Below are 24593 nucleotides of genomic sequence, written 5' to 3'. Positions count from 1 at the left end.
ATGAGGAGGTGATTCGTCATTTTTTTTTCTTTGATGACTACGATGGTGGTACTGGAGGCAGGTGAAGGACGTCGGTGTCAAGCTCAGAAATATTATGTTATTTTTTTTAATTTTGTAATGTTGGTGGTTTACATTTGTACTTTGATCCTTATGATATAAGTGAGGCACATATTACTTTGAAAAGAAAAAAAACTGTCCCCGCCGGACCCGCAGCACAGAATCCGACCCGCGGAAGCGTTCTCCATAAAACCCACCTTCCGGGCGCGTGTGATCGCAAGTCCAACTGCCCCCAGACCTGGAGTCGTCTCCCTCCATCCCTCCGCGCGCTCGCCTCTGCCCAGCCAGAGCCAGAGCCAGAGCCAGGGCCGTCGCCGCCCGCGGCACGACACTCCCAACGTCTCCTGCGCTGCGCTTCCCAAGAAAACAAACCCGAACCAGCAACGCAAGTAGGGAAAGAATCCATCCGACCCGGACTTCCTTTTTTAACTAGTACGCGCCGCGCCGCAAGATTCCGTGGCCCTCCGTCCGTTAAACCCGCCGGCCCGGCGGCGGGTCGGTGAGTGAGCTAGGCGCCGCAATGTCGTCGAGGTCCGGGGCCGCCAGGATGCGGGCGTGCGGGCCGTGGGGCGAGGGCGGCAGCGGCGTCGTCAGGGACGCGCACGCGCTCGAGAGGGAGATGTCGCGGGACGGCAGCCACTACAGCCTCTCCAGCGGCATCCTGCCGTCGCTCGGCGCGCGCAGCAACCGCCGCGTCAAGCTCCGCCGCTTCATCATCTCGCCCTACGACCGCCGATACAGGTAACAACGACACACCGCCTCCCCGTTGCTCTCCACAATTTCCCTTCCTCGTCAGTGTTACTCGGCTCCACTTTCTGTCGCCACGCCATCCCTCTATCTCTCCGCAGCGCTTGGTTTCAAAATTTGTTCTCTTGCGCATTGGTCGTGTCCGGTTCGGTCCCTTCATCCTTAGCTACTTACTTAGCTATGTCAGCTATACTTTAACAGATTGATTGATGAATGGTAGCTGCTGCTGTCAAGTAGAGGCTTTGCAATTTCTGCTCTGTTTTGTCCTCTCTTTTTTCTTACTACTATATTTGTTGCTAGCTTTAACATCATATTATCATGCAGGCTGTGAATTTCTCAGTTTAGTTATGTGTGTTCTTCCCTTTTTAGTGCTTTGCCTAAGTTAATTTGCTATGCTCTAAGTTCTTCTTCTTCTTGGATCACATCTTCAGAGCCTCTTATCTGTTGTTATTTTGTGGAACACAGGATTCAAAGCTTCGTTGGATTAAAAATAAGAATACCAACGCTTCGATTTCTTTATGTTCTCTAGATTTGACTTCAACTGAATAATTGATTTGTTTGTGCGTTTGTTTACAGAGTAGTTGTCCTCTCTGGCTCTCTGAATTATTTTTTGTTTACTACTTTGGACGGGTCCGGTCTCTTTACGACTGCTTTAGTCCTTGCTTTTTCTAACACAGACAAGGAAATCGTGATTTTGATGCCAACATTTCTCCCGCTCTCGTTTCGCCCTTTTTTTTTCAGTGCTTCCTTCCCCAAATAAAGGATTCATTCACGGAATTCACATCGAAAACTTTTCTTCGTTATTAATTACTTGTTTACAGCTTTTGTTACGGTCAGTGGTTTACTGCCTTTTGCATCATTTACTAAGTTTTGCAGGTTTGAATTACTATTATCTATCGCTATATTCATTTCTTGCATGTCTGAATTTTTAACTCCTTAGTTCTCATACAGCGTTAACTGTTACCCAATTTGACAAGATTTCCCCTTTTCGACATGAACCTGTGCTTAATCCAGGATTAGTGATTGTGTACATGCAAGGCACGTCTTGACCAATATAAAAAAAATGCAGTTATGATTATAATTAGCCACAAATTTAACAAATAAGTTATAAGATATGGAGTAATTTCCATTGGCCCAACTTAATTTGTGGACCGTATGATCAGACTGAAGTGAATGGTCAAGATTATTTAGATTCCACCCTAGTGATACTTTATATATCGGTACAGATACAGATGTATCCCATTTAACAAGTTATCCTCGGCCTGATAGGACGACCCCACATGTCATCATAGGCAGCCCTCACACGAAGGCTACATGGATGCCATGTCACCAAGTATTAAAAATTAATTCTAGAAATTCTCCAAAAACTTGAAAAATAGTATCTCACTCATCTTAACTTCATATTATCTGGTACTTGTTCCGAGTATAAACTCACTTTTAAATTCCAAACAAATGGAAAAATACCTTAAATTTAGATTATAAATATACTTAAAAAAACAGAATGGCTGCAACCAAATTTGGAGTTAAAATTAGTGAAATGTGATTTATTTCCCTAGATTTTGGAGACTTCCTACAAGTGTTTCCCAATATTTTGGGATGTGAAGTTCGTGTCAGTTGCCACATTGGTCTTACATGTGGGTTCAGATGTCAGGTTGGCCAAAAATTTCACAATGGGGTTAAACCGTGAATAAGGCACGAGTACGAGGTAAAAGGAGCGAAAAAAAAGATAATCAAACAACTATTGATACTCTGCAAGACTGCAATAACTAGGGGTAAAAGCTAGAAATTCTCTCGCCTAAACACGTCTTGTTTTGTATTAGAAGAGACAACAAGAAGGCGTGAAGCATGCACAAGGCCAAGCAGCCAAAAATAGAAAGGAAAACAAAGCAACCGAAAACAAAACAGAGCAAAGGAAAGCAGCAGGAAACGCCCACAAATTGCTCTTGTCTTAGTGAAGGTTAAATGTTCTTAATTTTATTTTGCTAATATGCACAAAAACGTGTCGCGTTACATGCCCGTGCAGGGTGGAAACTGCACGTACAATTTTTTTTTGAGAAAACGCAAAAAGGCTTTTGCGTTTCATTAAATTGCAAAGAGAGAGATAGTTTGTTACATCCTCCTAGGAGGCACCATTACAGGCGAGAAACACAAAATAACTTCAGTGTACATCCCAGGTCTGTGGGAGGATGACACGCAGGCCTCGAGCACCCGCGGTCGCCCAGAGCGCAGCTTCTTCTTTGATCTTTGCAACCAAGACGCTAGTCGAAGGGGTGGCTGCATTGAAGACACAATCGTTGCAATGCTTCCAGGTCATCCAAGGGATCAGCAGCGTCGCGGATGTTAGTCCTTTGTGCATCAGCTTGGGTGTGGTCTGGCGCGCCGTGTGCCACCAGGTCGACAGGGAGTTTTCACCATTAGGCGCACTGCAAGGGAGGTGCAGCCAAGACAGGATGTCGTGCCAAATCTGCTTGGTGAAGGGGCAATCCATGATCAGGTGGTTCATCGATTCCGGCATCTGATCACATAGCGGGCAGCGAGGAGGGTGCGGCAGTCCGCGGCGAGCGAGACGATCAGCTGTCCAGCAGCGTCCCAAGCTAGCGAGCCAGTGGAAGAACTTCACTCGCGGGGGGGCCCAGCCTTTCCAATTAAGTTTCCATGCCGGGCAGGAAGTAGAGCCATGGAAGGTGGCTAGGTACGCGGACTGGGCGGTGTATGTGCCAGCAGCATTCCACTTCCAATGGAGCTGGTCTGGATCACCAGAGAGAGTGATATTCTCAATGGCCCTCCAGGTTAGCAAGTATTGGCCAATCTCTTGGATGCCAAGGGCGCCATGGATGTCTGATGCCCATGTGTGCGCCTGGAGGCCATCGGCCACTGTTCTTATTTTGCGGCGGCGCTTGGGGATGAGGGCATATAGCTGGGGGGCGATCTCAGAGATGGATTGCCCGTTGATCCATCGGTCTTCCCAGAACAATGCTCGCCGACCATCGCCAAGGACCATGGAGGTGGACGCAAAGAAGAATGCACGTTCCTCACTGGAGAACTGCAGATCGAGGCCAGCCCAGGCCCTGTTTCCGTCTGTGCGCGCGAACCAGAGCCATCTGGTGCGCAAGGCAAGGCCCGTGCGCTCCAGGTCATGAATGCCGAGGCCGCCTAGGTGTGTGGGGCGACAGACGCGGCGCCAGTGCACGTGGCAGTTGCCATTTTGAGCCTCGGTGCGGCCAGCCCAGAGGAAGCCTCTCTGGATCTTCTCAAGGAGTTTGAGGACTTTCTTCGGCGGCGCGAGCACAAGGAGTTGATGCAGGGGAATTGCACAGAGCACGGATTTGACAAAGGCGAGGCGTCCAGCCTTGTTCATGAGGTGCGCCTTCCAAGTGGGCAGCTTCCCGGCAGTCTTGTCGACGACGGGTTGCAGTTGGGCAGCAGTCGGGCGTCGCAAGGTGAGGGGGATACCCAGGTAGGTAATGGGGAACTGCGCGATGGGGCATCCCAGCGTCGCGATGGCCGGAGCGACCTCCTCGGCTACGCAACGAATCATCGTGGCCGTGCTCTTCTGAAAATTTACCCGCAGGCCTGAAGCTCTGCCAAAAAGCTGCAGAATCTCTCTGACCGCCAACGTGTCGCTAGGTGAGGGGTGGCAGAAGAGGATGACGTCGTCGGCATAAAGCGAGATGATGGGGATCGCACGACGGGGGTGCAGCTGTTGCAGGATGTTGAGCTCAGCAGCCCGGCGAAACAAGCGCCCCAACGTGTCGACAGCAAGCACAAAGAGCTGCGGTGACACCGGGTCGCCCTGGCGGAGTCCACATCGATGCGAGATCGCCGGGCCAGGCGCGCCATTTAGGAGGACTCGGGTGCTGGCCGACGAGAGCAGGATGGCAATCCAGCCAAGGAAGCGATCACCGAACCCATATCGACGCAGGGCCTCGAAGAGGAAGGGCCATGAGACGGAGTCAAAGGCGCGGGTGAGATCAAGCTTGAGGAGGATGCGCGGAGCTCCCAGCTGGTGGAGGAGGCGCGCCGACTGTCGCACGATCAAGAAGTTGTCGTGGAGGCTGCGTCCGGGGATGAAGGCGTTCTGGATGGGACTGATCAAGTCATTGAGCTTGGGCGCGAGGCGGAGAGACAGCACCTTCGCGAAGATCTTGGCGACGAGGTGGATGAGGCTGATGGGCCTGTAGTCGAACAGGCTGGCAGCGTCGGCGCGCTTTGGGATGAGTGTGAGCAGCGCTTGGTTCAGATAACTGAATCCTCGTCCACGGAGCGAATGAAGCTGCTGGAAGGCGCAGACGAAGTCGTGCTTGACGACGGGCCAGCAGGATCGAAGGAACTCCGCGGTAAAGCCGTCCGGGCCGGGCGCCTTGCGCGCCGGCAGGCGTTTGATGGCTTGCCAAATCTCGTCTTCAGTGAATGGGGCCTCCAGGTCGTCAAGGGCGGCCGGCTCGATGAGATGCTGCAGGTCAAGGGCGCAATCTCGAGGTCGATCGGTCCCGAGCAGAGAATCGTAATGCGCGAAGGCCGCCGCAGCCATGTCAGTCTGGTCGGTGAGCACGACGCCGTCAACCGACAGGGAGTGGATCCTGTTCTTTTGCTTGCGATAAGTGCACTGGCGATGGAAGAAGGATGTGTTGGCGTCCCCGTCTTTGAGAGAAGAGATGCGCGCGCGTTGTCGAGCCAGGGTTCGCTCGAGCGAAGCGAGGCCAAGGTATGACAGCTTGATCTGTCGGCGGAGCCAGTCCTCGTGGGGCGTGAGCTGACGAAGCTCCTGGGCCGAGTCAAGACGCAGGAGCAGCTCGCGCGAGATCGCGAGCTGGTCGCGGATGTTGCCCACGGCGCGAGCGCTCCAGCTCGTGAGTCTGCGTGCGGTGGCCTTCATGCGCCGCATTATGCGGCGGAACGGGCTCGGGTCGTCCACCGAAAACCAAGCAGCTGCAACCACGTCTTGGAAGCCGGCAATGCACGTCCAGTATTCCTCGAATTGGAAGCGCCGGTGCACCGGGGGCGAGGGCGAGCAGTCCAGCATGAGCGGGCTGTGATCGGAAACAACCGAGGCAAGGCAGCGCAGGTGGCACTCGCCGTGCCGCTCCTCCCAATCCGCGGTGCAAAGGACTCTGTCGAGGTGAACCAACATGGGCGGGGTCTGCTCATTTGACCATGTGTATCGTCGACCGTTGAGGTAAACCTCCTTAAGCGTGAGGTCGTTGATAACACGACGGAAGCGCCCCATCATGCGTCTGTTAATATTCCCGTTGTTCTTGTCTTCGTCTCGGTAGATCAAGTTGAAGTCTCCGCAGAGCATCCAAGGGCCGTCGCAGTTAGCACGGATGTAAAATTCTCAAAACAATATTTACATTTGTATGTGATATTCTGGGTCCATGTAAAATTCTAATGTGAAGATATAGTATGCAAAATTCAAATTGCTGTTTACCGGTCATCGCTATTCATTTGGATGTTTATCAGTATGATAATATCTTCCCAGCTTCATTAAGTTTGAGCTCTAAATTTGGACTTAATTCAATATCATGTCCCGTGCATTTAATATTTCTTCTGGAGTTCAATAAAACTTCTTCACATGGTTTCATGATGTTTCGTGAAAGTGTGTTTTCCATGTGATTTTTCGTGGTGGAAAAGAGTAGGCACTGCCAACGCATTATAGAAAAAAGGCATATATACAAGACATTCCATGTGATATTTGTCTTTACATGAATCATCAGTCTTTCTTTTCTCTCAGGTATCTCCCTTTTTTTATAATTATTAGTGGGTACCTTTAGTATGGTACATCTAGACTCTCACCCCGAGTTTTCGATAAGAGCAAGGTGGATTCGAACCCGGGTGCTTGGTACCATATGTGCGAAATTTTGAGCTGCCGTGTGAAAGCCAAGTAGTATGCAATAATGCTAAACAAACTCGACATAAATAATAAATATATTTACACTTCTAAGCGGGCTCATTTGGTCTCTATTGTAGAGAAATAAGACATTTTTACAGTAGTTGCAAGAATAAATTCTGATATCTTGTTATTAACATTATGCAGATTGTGGGAGACTTTCCTCATAGTTCTTGTGGTCTACTCTGCATGGGTCTCCCCATTCGAATTTGGCTTCATTCGGATTCCTACGGGAGGCCTAGCTGCGACAGATAATGCCGTGAATGCAATCTTCGCAGTTGACATCATCCTGACCTTCTTTGTAGCTTACTTGGACAGACTGACCTATTTGCTGGAAGATGATCCAAAGAGGATTGCTTGGCGTTATGCTACCAGCTGGTTGGTTCTTGACGTTGCCTCCACCATCCCATCAGAAATTGCTCGCAGGATGCTACCTTCAAAGCTCAGATCATATGGATTCTTCAACATGCTTCGTCTATGGCGTCTCCGGAGAGTCAGCTCTCTCTTTGCTAGGTACGTTTGCGGTAATGCATGAATTTACAAAATTATGTTTTGTTTGCTGTTCTGAGGTCCTGAACTAGTATCTAAGTCTGAACGTGTACTGTTAAAACTTGTTGATTGACCTATTGCATGCTTTTGTACCATGTTTAACCTCTGTTTCTTCATTTACTAGATTAGAGAAGGATAGACACTTCAATTACTTCTGGGTTCGATGTGCAAAGCTCATTTGTGTAAGTGGTTTCAACATTTGAGTATTCTCCTGTAACTTCAATATTTTGGATGAATGATGATATCCTATTTCCTTACATTTTATCTTGTAGGTCACACTTTTTGCCGTGCACTGTGCAGCATGCTTCTACTATCTCCTTGCTGATAGGTACCCGGACCCAAAGGAAACATGGATTGGCAATACCATGCCAGATTTTCATTCCAAGGGCTTGTGGATTCGCTACGTAACATCAGTATATTGGTCAATCACCACGCTTACCACTGTGGGTTATGGGGATTATCATGCGGAGAACATAAGGGAGATGATTTTCAACATTTTCTACATGTTCTTTAACCTTGGACTGACTGCTTATTTGATTGGCAACATGACCAACTTGGTTGTCCACGGCACCAGCCGTACTCGAAAATATGTGAGTTTCGTTTGACTTTGACTAACCTTTGGTTGATATATACTCCCTCCGTTCGGAATTACTCGTCCAAAAAATGAATGTATCTAGATGCATTTTAGTTGTAGATACATCCATTTTTGTGACAAGTAATTCCGAACGGAGGGAGTACGTTGGATAGTTATTTTAATACTCGACTCTGAGATCTTTTTTCTTTTTCTCTTTTCGACTAAAGCGGGATACAATTCAAGCAGCAACCAGCTTTGCACTTAGGAATCAGCTACCACCTCGGTTGCAAGATCAGATGATATCACATCTTAGCTTAAAGTTCAGGACAGATTCTGAAGGTCTTCAACAACAAGAGACACTTGATGCGCTGCCTAAGGCTATTAGATCCAGCATTTCGCAATATCTGTTCCTCAATCTGGTTCAAAACATTTACTTGTTTCAAGGAGTATCTAATGATCTGATTTTTCAACTGGTGAGGCCGTGGTAATTCTTTGGTCTTTCCTTCAGGTAATTACTCCCTGAACGTTTGCTTATGTTGTCATTTTGCATGGTCCCTTTTGAAGGTTTCGGAGATGAAAGCCGAATATTTTCCACCTAGGGAGGATGTCATTTTGCAGAATGAAGCACCCACTGACTTCTACATTTTAGTTTCTGGTAGTGTGGTAAGAATACTATTTTTCTTATCCTTTGTATTTCCTAGTTAATATAGTTATGTATGAGAAGAATATAGATAAAAAAGGTAGTTATACTGATAGTAGTTTTATAACACCCAAAAAAAAGTGTGTGTCATTTTAACAATCAATAAACATGTCGCTTTTTTCAGGAATTAGTAGAGGTTCCAAATGGTGCGGAACATGGTGCAGAACAGGTAAGTCCTGTGTTGCTTTGGTGCTGAACTTGAAGTAAATTTATGCATCAAATGGTCCTTAAAAATGATATACTGGTATTTGGTAATCTCCAGGTGGTTGGAGTGGCCAAGTCAGGAGAGGTTATTGGAGAAATTGGGGTTCTTTGCTATAGGCCTCAATTATTCACTGTCCGGACAAGATCCTTATGTCAGCTTCTACGGATGAATCGTACGGCCTTTCTCAGCATTGTTCAATCCAATGTTGGAGATGGAACTATCATCATGAACAACCTTATTCAGGTTTACTGCCCATATTACTCTTCACAATTATCTTTTCTCCTATCAAAATTGCACATTACGGACTCTGTTAGATCTTTCTTGTTAAGATCGTGAGCAACACTACTAGAACCTGCATCAACAATGTGTGAAATTGAAACTTCAATTCTCAAATCATCGCTAGCTCACCTAAGATCCTTAAGTTGCATTATGGGGTCTATCTCAAGTTAATTTCCTCTGATGCTCCCAGCCATAACCAACGACGATGACAATGCCTTACAAAATGCTGTTTGCTTAAGAACAACTGCAATACCATCAAGGATTGTTCTAGGACTTATTAAGATCCCCTTTTTTGGTGCAGTTACTAAAAGAGCAGACAGACGGCGTAATGGTAGGTGTTCTGAAGGAGATCGAGAGCATGTTAGCTCGAGGTCGTCTGGATTTGCCAATTACACTCTGCTTTGCAGTGACTAGAGGAGATGACCATTTGTTGCATCAACTACTTAAGCGTAATTTGGATCCAAATGAGTCAGATCAAGATGGGCGTACAGCATTGGTTAGTATGCTCATCATAACTGTATTCTTTATTCTGTAGATTTTTATTAAGCAGGAAAGTGACATTGTTCATTTTCATGATCGACAGCACATAGCTGCTTCCAAAGGAAATGAGCAATGTGTCAAGCTTCTATTAGAATATGGAGCTGATCCAAATGCCAGGGGTATGCCTAACCATGATGGTCCCTTCTTATTATATAGATCATCATCATAATGAAGCAAATCTACCATCTGCATAATTCCTCTGAAATGTTTTAGCATCTATCCTTCAGGAAAATTTTATTCTTGACTAGTACAAGAGTGCCTTATTAATTGCAGATACCAATCCCGAAGAGTTGTTAAGGTTTGATCATACCCTTAGCTGACTATGCCTTTAATTCTTCCAACATCCAGATTCGGAAGGAAAGGTTCCGCTATGGGAGGCTGTATATGCGAAACATGATACGGTTGTGCATCTGTTAGTCAAGGGCGGTGCAGAACTATCATCCGGGGATACAAGCTTATATGCTTGCATCGCAGTTGAGGAAAACAATATAGAACTGCTCAAGCAGATACTCAAGCATGTCATCGATGTAAACAGGCCATCCAAAGATGGAAACATTCCGCTGCACCGTGCTGTCTGCGACGGGAACGTTGAGATGGTTGAGTTGTTACTGAGACACGGAGCAGACATTGACAAGCAGGACAGTAACGGCTGGACCCCAAGAGCTCTAGCCGAGCAACAAGGCCATGAAGAAATACAAAACCTGTTTAGATCAGTGATAGCACCGAGGAAGTACACATCAAACGGTAGGGTGACGCCTATGCTGCTAGGCAGGTTCAGCAGCGATCCCTCGATGCAGAAGGTGATCCGTGAAGATGCTGAGCAGCAACCCAGCAAAGTTTTTCCGCAAAGAAGGAAAGTCAGCTTCCACAACTCTCTTTTTGGTGTCATCTCTTCGTCTCATCCGCGCCGAGAGACCGACCATCTACTCTCAAGAGGTCTTGCGGCAACGGGCGGTCCGAGTTATCCTCAGGTCCATCACAACCCACTCATCAGGGTGACAATCAGCTGCCCCGAGAAGGGGAACACTGCTGGGAAGCTTGTGATCTTGCCGGGGTCGATAAAGGAGCTTCTTCAACTAGGTGCGAAGAAGTTTGACATGATGCCCACTAAGGTCCTGACAATTGAGGGCGCAGAGGTTGACGAGGTTGAGCTCATCAGAGATGGTGATCATCTTGTTCTTGCCAGTGATGATTGGGTACCAGATGATACGCAAATAGGAGGTAAAAATTAGGCATATAATTGCGTTTTCCGGTTTACAATAATTAGGGTAAAGGGGAATGTTGAACCACGCTTGTAACGAAAAAGCCAATGGTGAAAAAATAACTGGAAATCATTCCGAAGTGGTAGGGTATGCCTTGTATAGAAATTCTTGTCTGCTGGGCATGCAGAATTTTCATTGTATAGAAACTCTTGTCTGCTAGGCATGCAGAATTTTCACAGGCTATCCAAGGAAATAGTAAGGTTATCTAGCTTCATTTTATTATTCTCTCTCATATTCCTTAACTTTGCTTGTGAATTCGGCCTTCCTATGGAACTAATGGTGCTGACCGCTTGAATCTGTGTGACACTTGAGGAATGATGCCAGTAACCTGCTGAGTTTCAGTGCTTCCTATAAAACAAAGACTGTATTGCTGGTTTATTACTCCCTGGTGTATGCGTCTCAGAGAAGGACTACCAGCAAATAGCACACCACAAGGAGCTGTATGAGAATTGTTGATGCTCATTTTATTTTTGTTCAAAGGCAGTGGTGTGAAAATTAAATTGTACTCCCTCTGTAAACTAATATAAGATGTTTTATATAGATCACTAAAGTAATGATCTAAAAGCTTATATTAGTTAATGGAGGGAGTACTTGTGTAAAGGTCACACGTGTTCACAGCCTCATCAGAGAGTAATTTCTGCTGCAACACAAGCCACGTGAGGCTGGCTGATCCTGGGACATCTTTATTTACACGCCTCACCAACCACCAGTTCACAGCTCAGGCAAGTAATGTTGGCATGTGAAGCCACGGAGGTGACAGAGCCAATAAAACCATCCAGAATCTGTTCAAATGCAGGGTCATAGTATCTCCTCAGCATGTGGCTGACATGTGCGCCCCCTTTGCAATCATCATTGGGACAAATAATGGAAACCTACATTGTGTGAATACTAGGCAGAAACTACGTGTGTAAGTTACGTAAAAATTCTCAAAATGTCGCACAATTGAAAAGGCTTCTAAACGCAATTGAGTTTGAACTTGAGCGAAGCAAAAACTAACACATTGTTGTCAGGTATCTGTTACTTAAATGTTGCTCCGCTGGAGTTAGTCAATGATAATGAAGCAGCTGGAGCTGGGGTAGACGTGAACTGGAAACACTGCAAGCATGGGCTGTACAGATTCAACTTGCTTAATTGAACAGATCGGGAACAGAAATACATATGACCAAAAAATAAATTAGGGGAGCTCTAGGACCCTTGAGATTTTGGGTCAGGCTCCACTACTTTGCAACTAACATGGGATCACACCAACTCGCAACAGCTAGAGGTCATCTACTCAATGTAGAGGGCACAGAAGAGAGCAAAATTCAAAAGGGGAGATGGACAGGTGTATGCTACAATCTTTGCAATGAATCATCTGACGATACCAATTTTGAGATGAACGGAGAAAGAGCTGAGAGCAATGCATTGGCACATTCTTCGTGTGGCAGATGACCACATCCTGACATAGTTACTAGCCTCTGCACAACAACAAGAAGCAAAACCCAGATTTATTTAGATATGCAAATCAAGCCAGAATTTATGTCATATATTATGGAAGAAATATATACCACTCTGACTGCACAAGATGAAGTGGATAAGTGGTAGACAACTTACAGAATTTACAAGTTTTGAAACCATAGTTTGTGCCGACTTCAGAGAAACAAGAGCATCCTCAGAGCCTGCTACCACCAAAACAGGGAGGTCTTCCACCGATCTTAGTAGTTCTGTTGCTCTTTTTGATGATAGAACGGTGGAAAATGAAAGACGGCCTACTTCATGGAGTGCTTCGTCCCAGCCCTCGACATATAGTGGAGCCTGAATGCAAAAGTTCATTAGGCCGGTTAATAGTTAAATGTGCGCACAATGGAAAAAAAAAACATGCATGTTTGAATGCAGTTGTAATTCTTCTATATATAAGTAGTATCATACAATGCAACATGCAACAAGAGTTACCCTTTTGGTGTATTCAAATAATTGTTAAGAGGGTTTGACTTTCACAATAGATTAAAAGGTAAATGTAAACTAATGCAAGTGTATACCTTGTAAAGATTAAGAACGTCTGTTGTCAGCTTGGTGGCATCAAACCATGCTCGCCGATTGATCACCTGAGTGATTTCAGTACGTAGAAGTGGGCGCACCATGTGCTTTTTCCTCAGAGGAGTATGCAGGAGTATACGAGCAAATGCAGGAATCACTTCTCTCGACAAGCTTACGCCTATAAGAACAACTCCCTTCACTTCGACCTGGGAACACGCAGGGGAATTTAATTTAATATGCTCATTACAACGCCGACAAACTTCCATCCAAAATTATGAGAAGTTGCTGATTTACAATGGACGAAGAAAGGTCACAATACTGTACCTTCCTAGAATCTCCAGAAGCGCGTAACTTTTCTGCGGTCCTCAGTGCCAGCAAGCCGCCATCATCATGACCAACTAAAATGACCGAGCCCAAGCCCATGTCTGAGCAAAATGAAATCAGAAGATCAACCTGCACAAGGGCATACAAAATGGTGTTTTTAAAACATGATCACGCTGTTTGAAATACAGAGGAAAAGGTTATGTAGTTCAAAGTGAATTTATTTAAAGTTGCAGTGACAATACAAACTCTCAATGACACAGAATATTCTCAAGATAAAATGTCTCTCTGAGGGTGGAAACTAAAAGCATTCAGGCAATAGCACTTACTATAAAATTAATTATCACAAAGAATATTTTGGAAAAGACAACATTTCACCTAGTTAGCCATAATTTTTTGTGGGGAGAGGTATTTAAAAAAAATATTTCACTTGAGTGAAAATAAATAAATAAAATTTCACTGCAACTTTGGGGTAAATACTGTTGGTGTTGGTACTTGCTAGACTTTAATTAGGAGTTCTTGTGACATAATTCAACCCTACAAATAGATTATGACCTAATCAATGAATAGATGGTAAGATGGATCACCTGTGACTCAAGCTCGTATGGGTTTGGCAAATTCTTGTCTTCCCAGTCCTTTCTGCGAGGTCGGGATGTTAATCCCCATCCAGGGCGATCAAAGGCCAGCACAGTGCAACCCACTTGTCGAGCAAGCAAATTACTAACATGTCTCCATGCAAATACTCCCCCTCCAAACCCATGGACCAAAACAACAGCAAATTTCCGGTGCTCTCCAGCCTCAAGATCAAAGCCCATAGGTTTTGAACACACCTGTAAGCTGCCGTCGTCAAGACTGAGAAAGGGGATGCCATCTGACACCGTTGGAGAGATCAGTGGTTCTACCAACAATGGTGCATATAACGATGTTTGGTGATACTGATGACTAAAGCTCCTATGCAAAAGACGACGGGTACTCGAGGAAGCTGTTGGTGGGCTCTCATGCCTCTGTCTTCTAGGAGAAATGCTTGACGAAACAGCATCATGATTAGTTTCTGGAAACAATTCAGGAGCTGGAGATATGCAACTTGATGGATCAGACATTTTGTAGTGTACAGTGATCCCCTGGCAAGCAATGAACATGCTATCACTATCAGCAAGAGAACTGATTGGAATATCCCTGTCATCGTGCACAAGAGTTTTTCTCTTTGTCTCGCTCTCGCTCCTTGAATAAAGTTTCCCACTGTGCGGAGTGGGCGACCGAGGAACCTTGTAGCATCCAGGAAAGGCATTCTTGTAAGCCAGAATCTGAAAAGGAGCAGAAGGGGCCATAACCCATAAATACCAAACAGAAACAGCAATCCATCATGTGCAGTGAGATTCAAGCGAACAGGCCATACCGATTCAGGGTCAATGCGATGGATAAGCAGCTTTCGTCGAGCCCTGCAGCTCGTTCTGTAAGCAACAACAAAGTGGCCGAGAGCAAAGATCAAGGAAGACAGGAAAAGCGCAGGCATTCCCCATAACTTCTTCATATTTAGCCTGTGATCCGCCAATGACGGCGAGAGCTCAGGCCCAATGTCCTGAGCTGGACTGTAAACGCAGGCCTTCATGAGCAAGATGAGCAGTGAAGCCAAGGAACAGAAGGTTGTCGTCCCAAGGTACGGGCCGTGAGAGAGACCAGAAGTATCACACACGAGGTATACGCCTGCACAAGTACATTAGCAGGTTAGTGGAATCTGATGATGGCTGGTGCAGACTGTAACTGTACCGAAAATTTTCAAATGTCTTTCAAGTTTCAAGCTGTCGACTGAAGGAAATGACGCGGTTTAACTAAATAAATTGGTATACTAGTACAATTGAAGAGTAGCAGGCGACACTTATACTTCCACTACTACTAATAAAAGTTTCATCGTCTCCCCCAAGCGAAAGAAGACAAGCACAGATGTAGCTTTCGGGTGACCAAATCCTCATGCATAAATGCAAAAAATATGGAGAATCCTAAGCGAAGCGCTCAAGTCCCAAAAATAGGCTCCAAGGACAAACGAAACTTCATTCTTTGTCCAAAGAAAAGAAAAGAAAAGAAAAAGGGCTCGGGGGATGGGGAAGCAAGCAAACCCGACCCAGACAGATACAGATTCCCCAGGATTGTTAGCAACTGGGCCGTTTGGCGCAGTGAAACAGCATTAGGGAGGCAATGCGGGCAGCTTACAGGTGATGACGAGGGAGCGAAGGACGGAGAGGAGCGGTATGTCCACGAGCGAGCTCCGGAAGGCGTACCCCCGGAGGTGGTCCCGAAGGCCGCGGCAGCGCGGGCAGCCGAGGCGCGCCTCGAGCCAGAGCGTAACGGCGACGTCGCCGGCGGCCACCACGACGGGCGCCGACGCGACGAGCAGCGACGCGACCATGACCACCATGAACCACGCCGTCCTCACCCCGCGGCTCGCCGTCTCCGGCCAGCCCTTCCCGCCCGCCCCCATCTCCCCCAACTCCGGCGATCGCCGGCGGCCCAGGCTGCTAGGAGGCAGCGGGCATGCGACAGGCGGAGGCCGCGCCGCCGCCGCTGCTGCGTGGGTTTAGGGTTCGGGCGTTCGGGCGTGGTGGGTGGGGTGGGGGCGTGAGGAGGAAGCGGAGGAGGAAGATGCCGGTGAAGGGGAGAGGAAGAGGAAGAAGGAGAGAGAGAGAGAGAGGAGAAACGGGGGAGAGGAGCGGAGGGGTATTTATGGCACAGTGCGCTTGTGGGTTTGTCAATTTGTTAGTGCTACTGCTGCCTGCGATCTAGAGTAACAAACGGCAAACTGCTCTTGTTTGTCAGGATGCCATGCCGAGCAAGTATAAGTTGGGTTTTTTACCTGCGCTGTTTTCGTGTTTCATTTTCCCTTCGTGTTTGTGTTGTGCTGTCCTTGACAGCAGCACGGTCCTGCGTTGAACAGATGGGTTGCCCATTTCTAGGCTGTTGCTTTGCAGCAAAGAAAATTCAGATGCCTTGTCTTTTCTTGGTAAAAGACATGACCCTTGTGAGAACATAGATAAATCGGTGGTGCTGGGTAAACATTCATGTGTAAAGCATGAGGAGGAGCAAACAGCTTGTTTGGCTTGTTTGCTCCTCGGTTTATATATTATGTATATTATGTTAAAGTGTCTACATGTGAAAATAGTGTTTCGTACAAAAGTTAACAGCTGAAAAATCATAGACACTTTTTGCACTTCTAAACCGAGGATCAAAACAACATATTGTCTTTCACCTTCCTTGTAAAATTTAATGTGTCCCCCTTCCCTCCCGCGAGCGCCTAGGGGAAAACCCTAGCAACGCCTTCAGCCCCCCTCCCTTCCTCAAGCCTCCCTCCCGTCGCCGCCACCTCGACGTACTGGCGAGCAAAAGCCCGGCCAGTGCTGGCGGCGGCGGGGCCCTCTCCTTCCCCCTCTTGGTCCGGCAGGCGCGGGCTTCTAGGGCGGGCGGCGGCACGACGCTTGCTCGGGGCGCGGCAGCGTGGCGGCAGCAGCTGGCGGCGGCGACGCGAGTTGTGGGCGGCGGCGTGAAGGGGCTGCAGCGGAGGTGGTGCGCGGAGGGCTCCGGCGGTGGCGTTCGGCCAGATCTGGGCCCTGCCGGAGAGGGCCGCGATCGGCGGGGGTTGCGGGCGTCCGCCCCTACCGAGGCCTCGGCTGGTGGTGGTGGAGGCGCAGCGGCGATGGCTGGTGGGCGTGCTGGTCGGGATTCAGTCGTCCCGCCGGCTCGATGACGACGGCAGGGCAGATGGGCTCCCCGGGGAGTATTCTTCGCGTTCAACGGCAGTACTTGGGGTCCCCCTTACCGGTGGTCGGGTCTGCGTCGGTGGCCTTGCGTCGTGCTGCGTCGGCCTCCGCGGTGGGGCGACACAGGGGTGTGTCCGGCGGGGAGGCTGGCTGGAGGGATGGGTGGCGCCGACGTGCTCGGACCCCCGTCACTGGCACAGGGGTGTGCCGGTCCGGATGCGTCCGCTCCCCCACCTCCCCCTTTCCCCGGCCGCGTGTTGGCTGTCGCTGCTCCGGCGATGTTCAAGGCAGGATGTATGATGCGATTCACCGGTCAGTGGTGTTCCTTTGGTGCAAAGTTGATCTCTTTGGATGGTCTTGGGGGTGTCTGGATGTTGGGCGGCGGCCCTGGCGGCGTGAGGCATGGCGTTCGGGGGCGGAACCTGCGTCTCAGGTGCGGTGGGCAGCCATGGTTTCACGGGGGACGTGGCTGCGGGTGGTTGGCGGAGCAGGGGTGTGTCGGCGGGGTGCGAGCACCGGGGTTCATCACTTGCCCAGTTTCTGTCCGTCGGTGGCGGCGTCCGTGGACGTCGTATCTTTCTTGAAGGCTCTGTCGCGGTGCTCCCACCCCCTGCGTTGCTCCGGGTGAAAACTTGATCTATGGATCGGACGGTGGCGGCTATCTGTGAGCGTACCCTTCTGGGAGGCACCGTCTTGGAGTCCTTGCTTCGTCACGGTCCATCTCATCCCCTCGGTGGCTCCAAGTGGTTCCTTGTAGCTTATATTATGTTTGCTTGGTTGTGTCCGAGTGGTGTGATGGTGCTCGGCACCTTTGTATCTAGCCTTGGGTGTGTTCGGCGTGTGTCGTGGTCGTGTGTGTGTGTTTCGGCTTGCTCGGATGTATGTGATGTTGTTTGCTTTATAATATAAAGCGGGGGAAAACCCTTTTTCGGTAAAATTTAATGTGTGAATTTGCTAGAAAGTTCATGCTATAGTTTGCTCAACTATATTGTTTGTACCTTAGTGTCACAAAAGGACATCCTTGGTGTCTTATTATACAATTTTGAGTAAACTTTTATTCCATGTTCCTCCATTTTAGTGTCTGTTGGACGTGGTCTACTTTCTGCAATATCAAAAAGAATTGTTCGCGGCAGAGAAAAATGTTAGCATCTCGAGGAAGAACCGCCTCTTTGTTGGTTATAGGCGGCTCGTGGTTACTCATGTCACAATGCCTCTTATTTACAGAAACGCTTCATGCGAGAGGCTCGAGGCGAGCGACTAAAACCCTAGCCGCCACCCGGCCGTCTTCCCCTTGCCTAGCAAAGTCAAACGACGCAGGCATCGACAGAGGGGTGATGTTGCATATGTGGGGCCTGTTGCAGAGGAGTTAGTGGGTTGTTGTGGGTTGGCAATGGTTAGGAGTTGAGTTACCGAGGTGCGATATTCGACATGAGATGCCCAACAACGACGTCGGTGATCCAACATGATGGTCTCCAACGGCTGCTCGGCCTAGCTAGGTCGCCAGAGAAGAGGGTGTCGGTGCATATATGGTCCTGGGTGGCAGCCACCTCGACATCAAACTTGGATCCATCATACATCGGAAAGGGTGATTTGTCTTAGGGTTTTTTAGGGAGTCTTCGTGTCTGGTTTGGGGCAGCAAGGCGTGACGGTATCTCAGTGTAGGAATAATGTCTTTCTTGCCCTTTCCATGTTCCGTTGGCGTGCTTATCACCGCCAACGGGAGAGCGTGTGGAGTTGTGTCTCCCGCAGGTCTACCAGGGTCTGATCGATTTTGGTTCCGGTGGGTTCGCTTGGATTCGCCCGGCTTTTGTGGTCTTCGGAGTTTCTACAGACCATTTCCAGCGTTTTCTTCTCCAGGGTGGTGATTTCCTTCACAAATTGCTACCACCAACGTCTCCTTGTTTGCATCGAAGACTTCTCGGGAACTACTTCTACAAGCTCTTGGGTTTAAACAAGTTTGCTCCACTGAGGTGGAAGCCCAGAAGCGACATCGATCTATGCTCGTAGTACATTGCCGATGGATGCAGGAGGAAGAAGATTTTCGAACCCCAAAATCTTTTTAATGCAACATTACTTTTTGTAAGATTGTGTTTGTAAGGACATATGATACTTAGTATGGCCTTGGCCCTTTTTTAAGAAAAAAATATATGTCCAATGGTGTGCGTTATAAAAGGAAGAGCACTAGGGCAAGTGCACAACGAAGTAGCTCCAGCACTTTCCATCAAATACTCACAATAAAGGTGGCTTTTACAGGGTTTCTATAACACCCGTAAAAACTTCATGTAAAAGTCGGCTTTGGCGGTGGCACAGTGGTGGATGGCGGCGGGCGGGTGAGCGGATACAAAATCCGTTGAACTTTTTTTAGCCAATTTTCCATAATCCAGAGAATTTCTATGGATACGTAAACAGTTGAAAATGATTTTTCGAAACTCAACTAAAAAACTCGCAAAAAATGATTTTAAAGGGCATAAATTCGAATGAACAGCGCGCGGGCCGGGAAAACCTCCCGCCCCATCTGCAATCGCTGCACCGGCAAAGGGGGCACGGTCCTATGAGCCACCCGGAATGGCAATACTACCCCGGCACGGTCGCAGCAGCACGGGGCCCAAACGGTCGGCTCGCGGCAGATCGCGACCGTCCGCTGCTCCGCGCTCCGCCGTCCGGAGCGCTAGTACCTTTTCCTGGAGATACGGCGCGGGCCACGCTCCAGCGTATAGTCGGCCCATCCGCAGCACATGCGCCCCCACGGCCAGCGTGGAGTGATTCACGCGTGGGTCTTTTGCTTGTCTATTTCTTTTCTTCCTCTCTCTACCTCTCTTTTTTTGTTGGAAGACAGGCGAGTCCGATGCTTTGCCCATGTATTTTTGCTGCGTATTTTCTGCTTCAACTCTTTTGCTGCGTTGTTGAACAGAGCAGCGTAGTTTAGTCGGGAGATTTGTGGAGACTGGCCTGGCTTTTAAGGGTTCAGAATAATGCTTGGATTGGATGCATGAGCTAACCACTGTGCCACGACAGCAAGGCAGTGCCTTCATGATTAACAATAATCGTTCCGTGTGATGGTTTACGTTCCGGGGTCTGATTGTCTAACTTGTGCCACCACAGCTACTACAAGGAATAATGATAATCTTTTCAAGGGAATCTTCATATCTTGGTGAAGAAGGTCAATATTCTAAGTCATGATTGGTATCCAACAATAATGGGGATTCCCAAAAGAAAAACTAGCTCTTTACAGGGGAACCAAGATAGCTACTGTTTTATTTAAGAGACCACCATTCGTTAAGACCTTCCGAAACAATTAGCATCTCAATGTACTCCGTCGACAATTAGGCTGGTAGTAGTATCATGCATGCCAACTAGACAATTTTAATGAGGTGTCATAGAATTAAATGATAAAAGAGAAGGTTGAGTACCATATCATGATATCGTATCATAATAAATGTTATGCTACTATGTGTCATGCATGGCAATAAATAAAGTACTACTCTCTCCGTCCCACAATGTAAGACGTTTTTGTAAGCAAATTTAACATGCAAAAACGTCCTACATTATGAGACGGAGAAAGTACATGATACTAATATATAATACTATGCATTAGAGAGGTAGTATCATACATTAATATCATATGCATGATACTAGTATATGATACTCTCTATTACAAACAGCCTTACATTCATGCATTAATAGTAAGAAACGTCGAGCTATCCTCGGAACTACAACGTGAAGGGTCTCCATTCTTGAGTTTATAACACCAAAAGTGTTGTTCTAATCCCAAGCTCAAGTGAGCTTGGGTGAACAGTAAAAAATTAATAAATCTGATTGTTTTTTTTGCCAAACATTGTCAAATATTTTGATAGGTTCAAAGTTTCATTATCGGATGACATTCATTCATAATAACGTAACAAAAATGAAAATTTTCTTTTGAATACTTTTTGATTTTACTGTTTACCCGAGCTCACACGAGCTCGGGATCAGAACAACCATGTCCTTATATCACCGCCTATTAGTAGCAAGGCGTCACCTATTTATTTTTTGACAGAAAAACTTTTGATATATTCATCTTCAACCATGGCAGCACAACGAACACCAAAAATTTAAAAAAATTGTATCCAGATCCGTAGGCCACCTAGCAACCACTATAAGCACTAAAGTGAGCCGAAGGCGGGCCACCGTCGTCACCACTCCCTCACAGGACCCGGGCAAAACTTGTAGTAGTAGACAGTTGAGAATTCGTCGTGTTAAGACCCCATAGGACCAACACACCACCGCCGATGAAGAGAAGCATAGATCGGAAGGATTCAATGTGAAAACACACGAACAGAGACAAACGAACACAGGATCCGAGTAGATCCACCAAAGGCAACCACCGACCAAATCTTCCGAGATCTATTGGAGACACACCTCCACACCCGTCCAACGATGCTAGACACGCCATAAGGACGGGGGCTAGGCAGGGAGAACCTTATTCCATCTTCAGGGAGCCGCCGCCATCTCGCCTTCATGAGCATGCCACAAACTCTAAAAAAATCAAAGAAACATCTAAAAAAGAAGCACTCCCGCCCGCAAGGGCCGAGATCCACCACACCCCCGTGGCCCTAAGGCCACCGAAGACGAGGCTGTCTGGCAGCAGTGCTGGCGGAAGGTATAGGACCCCTCAGCTTTTTTTCAGAGAGAAGGCGACGACTCACCTAAATATCGATCTGGTGTGTTTGGTTTTAAGACGAATATGTTGCAATGGTTCTCAAATAGCCAAATTAAGTCTAGGTGGTTAAAAAAGCTATCTTCTCGTGTGCTCATTCATGTCACTAGGAGATGCACAACATAGTAATAGCATGACAGTGAAAAATGTTGTTTTCTCTTATTTAATTTTGCACTTTAGCGCATTATTAACCCATGGCTACTAGTGATTATGATGTGGCACTGGTGATTTCTAGCAGCATTAGTTGTTTCTCTTTTCTTTTGAAGAAATTAGTTCTTTGGCAGGCTCCAAGAGCCATGCTCCCAATGAAATAATTCTAATGTACTTCTGTTGTATAATCTCTTGTGAGTAATATGCAGCCAACACACCTAAAAGCAACTATATGCATCAATAGTCATGCATGAGTTGATTTCTCCATGCAACTTCCCTCGTACCGAAGTGTCATCTTGTATGGTGTGAAAATAAGTCCCCAGCCCATCAAGGTTCAAGTCCTGGTGCTCGCATTATTCCTAAATTTATTTCAGGATTTTGTGCCGATACGCTTTCAGTGGGAGGAGATGTTCCCGTCGACGACGAGGTGACTAAGGTGACTTCATAAATCTCACTATGATATGTCGGCTCAGTCTCTCGAAGGTGCTCATAGGGGTAGGGCTTGCGTGTGTGTGTTCATAGGGGTGAGTGTCGTGGAATTATCACGTCAGATATCCTAGCGTAGGGACTTAGGTGTGGAGCCATCGCAACGTAGTTAGCTTGAAGGGGTTAAACGAGACAAGGGACACGGAGTGTTTATAGTGGTTCAGCCCCTCGCGGTGGAGGTAACAGCCTAATCCAGTGTAGGGTGGTTATTGCTTGAGCTTCGATTACTAGGGAGCGAATATGCTTGACCTAGTTCTCGATTTCTTTCTTTCCTGCCCTAACTCGCCGCTGGGTCGTCCCTTTGTATACACATTTTGACGCCCGACGGCTTATAGAGTCCCGACCGGCTCATAGACAACGTGTCCGGCTCGGTGACTAACTAAGCATGCCTTACAATACAAGTTTATTCTCATGGCAGTTCATCCTCCTAGGCCCTAAGTCGCCTCTGGGTCTTGGGCCGCTAGCGGGCTTGTTATGACCCGCCACCTTCATGGGTTATCGCTAGTGGTATGACCCGGTCCCTCCTGGGTGGTTCACACTCAGTAGTTATATCCCCAACGTTAGGCCCCAGGTTGATTTGAACTCGTTCATATCAATCTTCAACATCTGACTTGTAAAATCTGCATCACTTGTTGTAACTCGCCATGACATTAGCTCTTGAAATCCTCTTAAACTGTCATGACGTCATTTCGCCTTAACTCTGCATGAGGCCCAGAGCATCTTAAATGACCCTTATCTTAATAACCATCCCAAAAATCAAGGCGTCCCTATAGCCTTTCGACGATTTCAGCCTTCTCGATTCTCGTGCATGCCTTGTATTCGCCTCCCTTATAAATAGGGACAAGGGTCTCTCTCATTTCCCCCATGCTTCCTTCTTCGTCTTCCTCCTCCTCTTAGCCGCACAAGTGCTGGAACTCCGCCGTCGCGACCTCCAGCCGCTGCATCCACTCAGGCCGCCGCATCGCCCTGATAAAACCAGAGAACTCTAGCGCTCCACCGCCGATCCTCATCACCTGTAAGCGCGCCTCCCCCTTTCATCTCAGATCTGCCTTTAGGGTTTGTGTTTTTCATCGGTGTTCTTGGGGTTCCTCATTACCTTCTTTAACTCCTATAACTTTTAATCTGGATAGGCCATAGATGTTGCGCGGAAGAATTTTTGTCACCATTTTTGCCATTAAAGTAGCATCTCTCTGTAGAAAACCATATCAACGCATCCAAGTTTTTCACTGCCGCCACCTTAGGTTTTACTTTCACTGCCTTTTCTGAATGGTCACAGATCCGAAATTATATCTCTAGTTTGTGAAATCTGTTTGTCTATCCCTTATCAAAATTTCCACTTGATAGATTTAAATCCCCAAAACTGCCATGGCGGCTTGTGACATAAACCGTGACCCGCCATATTACATTAGGCCCCGCATAAGCCGCCATCATCCACTTAAATCCATAACCCGACCATCTTCTGGTTTAACCAAGCTGGCTTGTTCTGAACTGAATCTCTATAGCTTTATCCTTGTATAGCGGTTCAAACAACAACTTGTAACTCACCACATATCTGTCGGTTTAATGACATCTTGAATTGCTCTATTGTAGGCCACACACCCAATCATGACCAAGACAGTTACATCATGCGACTGGGTTCCATCCATTGTTACCGAGGCAATGCTTGAAGATTACATAAAGATTGGTTTCTTACCGGCCAAAGACGTCATTCACTGGCGTGCTCCTAATCCGGGTGAAGCCAAACCTCAGCCGCAAGCCAACGAAGTTATCGTTTTCATTGATCACATGAACCGGGGCTTCTCACCGCCCGGGTCAAAATTCTTCCGTGATGTTCTGCATTTTATGCAACTTCATCCTCAAGATATCGGGCCCAACCCCATTTCCAATATTTGCAACTTCCAAGTCTTTTGTGAGGTGTACCTTCAAGTAGAACCTAGCGTCGACCTCTTCAGAGAGTATTTCTACCTGAACCGCCAGAATGAATTTACCGACTGCCCCAACCAAGAACTCGGAGGGATCTAAATTCAGCGTCGCAGAGACACCCTTCTCCCTTATGCTTCCCTTCCAAGCCATCCCAAAGATTGGAATCAAACCTAGTTCTACTGCAAGGATACTTCTCTTGCTGATGAAAATTCCTTACCGAGTAATCGTGACCAACGGCTCAACCCAAAGCATCCTCTTCCTGGCCAGCTTACCACTGCTGAACGGGCCAAACTTGCACCTACCTTCTCAAAGGTTAGGGCATTATTGGGCAACGGATTAACCATAATTGATCTGGTTTGGCGCTGGGTAGCTTGGCGGATCATACCTTTAAGCCGCCGACCTGATTTAATGTGTATGTATACTGGTGATACCAAAGATCCACTGTGTTACAA

At 47.4% G+C, this 24593-nt stretch overlaps 2 protein-coding genes across 3 annotated transcripts; one reads left to right on the top strand and one right to left on the bottom strand.

Moving 5' to 3' along the window:
• The first annotated feature begins 289 nt into the window (after window positions 1–289).
• Window positions 290–11019, top strand: LOC123070226 (potassium channel AKT1). 2 transcript variants are annotated; one of them, XM_044493310.1, is made up of 11 exons: window positions 290–798; window positions 6839–7204; window positions 7365–7422; window positions 7513–7830; window positions 8042–8287; window positions 8379–8477; window positions 8639–8683; window positions 8777–8962; window positions 9300–9494; window positions 9582–9657; window positions 9887–11019. In XM_044493310.1, exons 1-11 carry the CDS (start codon window positions 578–580, stop codon window positions 10768–10770), a joined length of 2694 nt encoding a protein of 897 aa, XP_044349245.1. In that variant the 5' UTR covers window positions 290–577; the 3' UTR covers window positions 10771–11019. The 2 variants fall into 2 exon arrangements, with proteins under 2 accessions (XP_044349245.1, XP_044349246.1); XM_044493311.1 differs by lacking the exon at window positions 290–798 and adding an exon at window positions 2857–5980.
• Window positions 11020–11887: 868 nt separating this feature from the next.
• On the bottom strand, window positions 11888–15805 carry LOC123070227 (uncharacterized). Its single transcript, XM_044493312.1, has 7 exons — window positions 15346–15805; window positions 14534–14841; window positions 13725–14441; window positions 13141–13269; window positions 12819–13022; window positions 12394–12594; window positions 11888–12257 (listed from the first exon to the last, which is right to left on the bottom strand). Exons 1-7 carry the CDS (start codon window positions 15611–15613, stop codon window positions 12132–12134), a joined length of 1953 nt encoding a protein of 650 aa, XP_044349247.1. The 5' UTR covers window positions 15614–15805; the 3' UTR covers window positions 11888–12131.
• Between the last annotated feature and the right edge of the window lie 8788 nt (window positions 15806–24593).

This window comes from Triticum aestivum, chromosome 3B (genome assembly GCF_018294505.1).
Source record: "Triticum aestivum cultivar Chinese Spring chromosome 3B, IWGSC CS RefSeq v2.1, whole genome shotgun sequence".
Classification (NCBI taxonomy): domain Eukaryota; kingdom Viridiplantae; phylum Streptophyta; class Magnoliopsida; order Poales; family Poaceae; genus Triticum; species Triticum aestivum.
The sequence above is the reverse complement of the archived record's forward strand: the minus strand, read 5'-3'. Positions and strand labels throughout refer to the sequence as shown.

What these genes read in the sequence shown, in the direction of transcription:
- LOC123070226 (XM_044493310.1), top strand. Translation starts at nt 578, where the DNA reads ATGTCGTCGAGGTCCGGGGCCGCCAGGATGCGGGCGTGCGGGCCGTGG. An exon ending in GATGTGCAAAGCTCATTTGT is followed by an intron (nt 7,423 to 7,512) that starts GTAAGTGGTTTC and finishes TTTATCTTGTAG; the next exon opens with GTCACACTTTTTGCCGTGCA. An exon ending in CGGAACATGGTGCAGAACAG is followed by an intron (nt 8,684 to 8,776) that starts GTAAGTCCTGTG and finishes GGTAATCTCCAG; the next exon opens with GTGGTTGGAGTGGCCAAGTC.
- LOC123070227 (XM_044493312.1), bottom strand. Translation starts at nt 15,613, where the DNA reads ATGGGGGCGGGCGGGAAGGGCTGGCCGGAGACGGCGAGCCGCGGGGTG. An exon ending in ATCGCATTGACCCTGAATCG is followed by an intron (nt 14,442 to 14,533) that starts GTATGGCCTGTT and finishes GCTCCTTTTCAG; the next exon opens with ATTCTGGCTTACAAGAATGC. An exon ending in ACGTTCTTAATCTTTACAAG is followed by an intron (nt 12,595 to 12,818) that starts GTATACACTTGC and finishes TTTTGCATTCAG; the next exon opens with GCTCCACTATATGTCGAGGG.